Source organism: Eupeodes corollae, chromosome 3 (genome assembly GCF_945859685.1).
Source record: "Eupeodes corollae chromosome 3, idEupCoro1.1, whole genome shotgun sequence".
NCBI classification, from domain to species: domain Eukaryota; kingdom Metazoa; phylum Arthropoda; class Insecta; order Diptera; family Syrphidae; genus Eupeodes; species Eupeodes corollae.
In genome coordinates this window covers 25,446,878-25,453,912 of record NC_079149.1, presented here as the reverse complement: position 1 = coordinate 25,453,912, position 7,035 = coordinate 25,446,878, and the positions used below count along the sequence as shown (strand labels likewise).

Below are 7,035 nucleotides of genomic sequence, written 5' to 3'. Positions count from 1 at the left end.
TCATTGAAAACATTTCCCGATTGAAATCCACTGACAAAATTTTACTGACAGAAATCTATCATTGGAATTGTGTGAAATTGGAACACAAATCAGTGGAACGATTCGTTTCACTTTTGAACATAAAGTATTAGCTGTTCAGGAAAATTAATATCAGTCCGGAAAATAGAAACATAAATTTGTAGAGAAAAATAAACGCGCAATTACATTTTTTTTCTCAAAAAAAATTGTTTGTGTGATTTCCGATGTATGTGTACATTTTTTTCGGATCGATTTTAATGATAGCTATAATTGGCCCCTTATGTTTGTAACTGAAAATATGAAACATCGAATTTACAATAATGAATTGAATTTATTCATGAATACTCAAACATGTATGTTGATGTAACATATAATTTCAATTGTCAAGTTCTTATTTAATAAACAAAAAGTGATGAATTTTAATTATTTATTTTAACTATATTGTTTTAAAATGTTGGCTTTTTAGCATTGAAAGCAAAAATTTGGTACGATATTACCAGTTGTTAGTAAATCCAATGACGGTGGTAGTGCATAAAGCTGGGGTGAAACGTGCGAGTACGAAAAGTGGTGGTGTCTCAACTGCGTTCGCTCACTTTTGCAAATATGCTAGGTGTAGCTGAATTAAAACGCGAACGAGACCCACACTTTCTGATTGGCCGAAAGCATACGGGAATGGAAGAAAAAGAAGAGGTCATCAAGGCAAAGTTAAAGCCTGGAAGATCACTTTTTTGCGAGATAGAATCTGAACCGGGGGTTCAAGAGAATTTAAAAGAGATAAAGGGAAAACTTTGAGAAGTGAAAAAAAATTCAAGTGTTGTTTGAAGTAATAGAGATGGTGCCAAATTTTGAGGAAAAAGAAAAGTGAAAATTGGAGGAAGAAAAAAAACTATTGGAAAAAACAGCTAGGAGAGGGAAGTTGGCAGGACATCCAGAAAAGCTAAGTATCTGATTTGTTTTTGAAAAGTAGAATTCTTTTATTTGTCGTTATAATCACTACTGAGAATTGTGTATTAATCGTTACGGAACTCGCGAACCGTACTTAAAAATTGTCTTTGTCCAGTCGGGACAGAAGGCTAACGGTCCATCTTCGGTGGCATACACCAACTTTTTGTCTTTAAACATTCTTAAAAGATCTGGGTTTTAATCCTACTTGTAAGGTTTCCCAAGCAAAATCGAAAAAAATTAAAAATATTTCTATATATTTAAAACATTTTTTAATTTGTTCACAAATGGGTCTGGTGGGTTCTGCTCCAAAAGAAAATTACTGGCGCCCATTTTCCTCTTTAAAATTTTCTTTTATATATATTTCAAGAACACCCTATTTACATGCCACTATCAAATTAATTAAATCATTTAGATTAATAAAACTTACCTTGTTCCCAATTAATTAAACCCACCCCAAAACTGATCTATCGGGCGACAGCACTGCTTTTGCTGTCTGTTAGGAAATTTGACCAAACCTATTCGCGTCTGACAGTTGTCTTTTATTTGAATTAATCACAAATAGGTACTACTCGTGCTCGTCGTTGATTAATTTCTTTTCTTATTGAGTATGCGGACAATCACTCCGCCATCGTATCATACGTCCTAACTCTTAATTCTCACAACAAAATGACAGCTGAGTTTGACAGGTACCAAATGGCAAACTTGAAAATATAACAATGCCAAATTACCAAAAACCCGTTTTGGAAACTGAATATTGACCTCGACTTTGCACTTATGAAAATAGTTTTTTAGGGTATTAAGTGAGCATTGTAGACTACTAAGAGCACATTGAGTCAATAGGCTAAACGAGAAATGAGATGTGTCGTCAACAAGCATAGCAAATTTAGTGTTTGCATCCAAAGATGACAGGTTGGACATACAAACGTTGAAAAGTATGGGTCCCAGCCCAAACCCCTGTGGAACTCCACTGACTATATCTTTAAGAAGAGAATTCACGCTGCCACTGTATACAGCAAATGTTCTGTTTTGTAAAAGAAAAGCCATTTATCAATTTAATAAGATGTGTTCAAAACCAAACATCATACGATTTTAAACTCATCCGATATGCAACACAGTGTCAAATGATTTTTGGATGTCCAAAAGTACTAGACCAGTTGAAAATTTTGAATTAAGTTTACTTTTGACGTGATTGTTAACTTCCCATAAGAAGTTATTGAAATCGGTCCAAATTGTCAAATTAAACATTTTGACATTTCTCGACCGCGACGTTTCAAGGTCCCTAGAGTCAAAATAAAAGACTTTTAGAAAGATGACGTTTTTTCGTCGTCCATATCTCAAGAACCAGTAGAGATATCGCCTTCAAATAAATTTTTTTATACAGATAATAATGCAGAAAGGGGTCTCAAGCAAATTGCGTGGTCGGTTTTTTTTTATACCATAGCAGTTTAAAAAAAAGGTGAACATTTTGGTTAACCCTAAATATCTTACAAACCGAAAACGGTAGATAGTTGAATTAAATTTTTAATATTGTAACGTGATACCAAACAAGTTTTGAAAAAAATCCAGGAAACGGTTTTTAATTTAAAAATCAAAAAAAAATGTCGTTTATGTAACGTTTATTACATCTAGCAAAATTTTAAGAAAAATCGAATTTTTTATACATACAATTTATACAAAATAAAAATCTAAAAAAACATTACTCAAAGTTGGTAAAAATTGAATATCGACTCTAATATCTTTTCAAAGCTTTGAGTTATTGGTTTTAAACTACTTTTGCTTTTTAAAATTATTGTTGTCAACATTTAGTAAAATTTTGAGAAAAATCAAATTAACAGTTTTCTTACAAAAAATAAAAACTTAAAAAAAAATTAACAAAAGTTTTTAAAAATTGATTTTCGACTCAAAAATTCTAGATTATGGCTTCCAAAAAAACTGCTTTTATCTTTTAAAAAATATTATTGTCAACATTTAGTTAAATTTTGGGAAAAATCGAATTGACAGTTTTTTTTTACCAAAAAATAAAAACCTAAAAGAAAAATTAATAAAAGTTGGTAAAAAATGATGTTCGGTACTTGATATGTCTTAAATTAATTTCATTCATTCAATTTATTTAAATTTAAGAAATGCTACGAAAATTGTTTTCGAATAAAAATCTATTTAACAAAACTAGATTTTCAATATAAACTATTTCTTTATATATGAAAAATATTGTTGGTAATTTTAAAACTTTTAAGAACAATTCAACTGATAACTTTATTAATACAACACGAAAACCTACAAACCTTTTATGCAAGACAAACCGACAGACCAAATGGGAAGTTATCAGTTTGGGTCGCGCCCCAACCTCTTTTTAATTCTTAAATCTTGATGGCTTATGGAGTGACTAGGCCATCTGCTCATTAGGGTATATGTTTACTACTTCGATATGGTTAAATAATTGTAGATTAATATACTTTGCAAATAGTTTAGTAACCGTTCTTAATTTTTTTTTTGCTTTAATTATTTAATTAACTCCTTGACAGAACTATTTTTAAAAAAGTTGTTACTATTTACGTAACTCGGTAAGGAATTGGGTTCAATAAACTTACGAGTATATTGAACAATATTTTCAGTCACAATGTCAATAAAGTCTTACACCGTTCTTAGTATACACATATTTTAAGAATAAAATCAATGCAAAAAGACTTTTTACTCAAGCTATTCATAACTTAAACTTTATCAATATTTAGATTTAAAAGTCAAGTTAAAATGGTCAAACTTCAAAAACTCATATCAATGTCAGATTTGTTGGTTTTTCATTTTTAATGTGCAACTTCATTACTCTACGAACACTGTTTTTATTTATCATCCCACACACCAAAACATTATACCCAAAAGTTGTATGCACAAACCTCTACTCAAGAAAGAACAAATCATTGCAAACTCACATCTAATTTTTCAGAGAACTGCTATAAAAAAAGCTTAAGCTTAAGCCCCCCTCAACTTCAAATTAATTCTATAACAAAATTATAAATAAATAAAAATGACAGTGGAACAAGAATTTCGTCCGTGAGTGGGTTGCCACAAGTCTGTTTTTTATTTTATTACTTTTTATTTTCGCCTATAGGTATACAAAACGTTCATAAACACCAAAACATTACCTAAAGTACACTAAAGTACACTTAAGTCCACATATAACATAACACAAGAACCATATAAGTAAAAAAGAAAAGACAAATCATTATAAAGTCGGATAACTGATGGTGTAATTATTCCATATTTACTCTGACGTTCGTGGGTTACAAAAGTTACAACAACAACAAGAACAAAAATTGCAATCACACCTTAATATATTTTATTTTCTATTCATATAAAATTAAAACTAATTAAAAAACACAACAACAAAATGGCTGACGTAGGTCTTCTTTTAAGTTAAAAGTGTTTGTTGTTGTTGTTGTTATTTTGTATATTTTCATTCAACATTTTATGTTTTTATTTTTATGGCGATTATTCTCGGTGCGACAGGAAAAGTGCTTCGATAAATTATACACCCATTGATGGTGTTCTAATGGCTCGGCGCGGTGCTGTTGCTGGAGCGTTTCATAGTTAATCTGGTAAGCCCACACTTACTCGGTTCACAGCGCTGCTTCGGATGTTTCTCTTTGCAGCTGCTGGTGGTGGTGGGCCGCCGCGGGAAGATCGAGCCGGAGCTGGTGGTGCTGATTCAGTGTCACTGAAACATATGTTGCTCCGCAAGTGGTGCTTTGGGGGTGTGGAAGTGGATGGCGATGGTGGTGGATGCGAAGTGGTCGTCGACGACGGTGACGACGGTGGTGGTGGCATCATCATCCGTCTCTGTTCATTGTTCCTGATGTCATTGTCTACCTTCAAGATGTGCGCTTTCCGTGGTGGCATCCTCTGTTGTGTGGACGAGGACGCAGATGATGGAGGAGGCGGTGGAGGGGAGTCTCCGTAATTACTGTTGTACTCGTGGGCTGAGGAGTACGTGAATTCCGACTGTCGTCCTAGTTTTTTAGACACAACGCCTCCCCCTTCGTAGTAGTTGTTCCGGACAGATGGATGGCCGTCAACGTAGTCCAATGGTTCGCGGGCATAGTACGGGGGTCTGGGATTCGAGCGTCTTGGAAAGTAGTCTTCAAAATCTGGATCGGACTCTGGGTATCTGTTGCGAATGGGCGGAGGGTTGAGAGGACGGCTACGACTCCTTGGTTGCATATAGTCATCGGGGATGTCAGAATAGAGTGGATCGACTGGGTCCAAAGGCCGACCATATCTGGGACGGCTGTCTCGCATCGTGTTCCTCCGCCTAGGTGGCGCTGATATCCTCATATCCCTCACATCGTTCTCAATGAAGTTTATAGCTTCATCGGGAGTTTGATCGAAGGAGAGGTTCTTGTTCTGCAGCTTCGGGCTGTTCTTTGTGTTTCTTTCCAACTCGGCCTTGTTGTTTTTGTCAGTTTTTGGGACATTATTTAGGTCCTCAGCTCCGGCGTAGTCGAAGAACTCAATCTTAGACGAAAGATTCTCCTTCCGTTTTGCCAACATATTCTCCGGGGGATTGACATTCTGAAGCTTCTGTGGTGGCGGTGGAGGAGCTGTTGTCACTTTCTGACGATTTCTACTCATAGGAGTCTCATCGACTTTGTCATAGAATTGAATGCTGGACCGTGTGAATTCCTTCTTGAAACGTTCCTTATTCTCTGCATCAGAACTCGATAGTTCTCCTCTGGTATTGTTATTGTACCCATTTCTATTCTCGGCTTGAATGCTTGCCCTGCGTTTGGTCCTCGAATCGACTGTGGAGACGTTTTGTGTGTCATCAGGCCAAAAGAAGTGCGATTCCTGACGATTTTGAGTTGGTCTTCGGTCGACCATATTTGCCGGGAGACCCGTGAAGAATTTCCCATTTATCATGGTGTTCGCTCTCTAGGTTGATGATGATGGTGGAAAACTGATTTATTTAAACCTCTTCTTTTTTTTATTTTTATAACAGCTATAAACTTAAGGTTAAGTTTATATCAAGCACGTTTGTAAATAATGAACCGTTCGTTTTGAGATTTTCGCGTTGACTGAGTGAAGGTGGCGGTGCGAGTCAGCGAATTCATTGGAAGTTCAAATCACTGAAAGCTTCAATAAACACGAATAGGTTTATACGAGTATAGAGAGGTATACAAGCTGGCTGTTTGACTTCTCTGGCAATTTCTTGTTTCTTAATTTGGTAACACCAACTTTTGGCTTTGGCTTTTAGCTTGAACAAAAATCCCAGTGTAGGTGCTTTTCGATGGTCATTTTAATGGCACTATAACACCTTTGTATTCGTAGCTCGAATTGACTCGACTCGCCTCGCATAGCTTAATGCTGCTTAATGATGATGGTGAGTTGAGCGGTCGTCGTCGTCGTAGAGTTGGTGACAGAGAGGTGACGTGTTTTCCATCAAGGGGACAGTAGAGCGGTCGCGGGCGTTTATTATTTGGCCAAAAGCGCATAAGTGCGCGAGACAGGTTTTTTTCTTAAAGGTTGTGGTCTTTAATAAGAGCAGGTATAAAGAGTTTTTCCCTTCTGGCTTCTTTTATTTTTCGCTCAGTTCAAAGACTTGATGGTGGCTGATGTGGCAGTGGCAGTGGCATGGTTGGGTTTTTAAATGTGTAATGAAAACAGAGAGTGTAAAAGAATCGTGTTTATAAAATTATTTGGCCAGAAAAATGAGGTCACTTTTTTATTGTATCAAGTCGAGTGTTCGTGTTTGGTATCAGTTTAAATCGCATCGCCATCTCTCCTTACCTTTGCCGCATAGGCTCTGCGATTATATTCCTCTGTTTACTTTATGTCAATTATAAGAATGAGGAAAAAGTCATATCGCCATGTTTGGAGGAATTGATTGTTTTTGGAATATATAAATACTCTTAATTTACTACCTCAATCATGAAGCTAAAGTTGAATTTGAATTTGAATTTGAATCCGCAAAAGGAGGAAGTTGGATAATGCCAAAATTTATTCCAACCGGGGAACAGTTTTATATTTTTGTTGAATTATTATATTCTTTTTAGGGGGGTAAATTTTGTAGTAATTTAT

The 7,035-nt window shown here is 35.4% G+C and overlaps 1 protein-coding gene across 1 annotated transcript; it reads right to left on the bottom strand.

The window, feature by feature from the left end:
* Nucleotides 1-4,183: 4,183 nt before the first annotated feature.
* On the bottom strand, nucleotides 4,184-6,134 carry LOC129951990 (uncharacterized). The gene has a single exon (XM_056064395.1). It carries the CDS (start codon nucleotides 5,875-5,877, stop codon nucleotides 4,549-4,551), a length of 1,329 nt encoding a protein of 442 aa, XP_055920370.1. The 5' UTR covers nucleotides 5,878-6,134; the 3' UTR covers nucleotides 4,184-4,548.
* Between the last annotated feature and the right edge of the window lie 901 nt (nucleotides 6,135-7,035).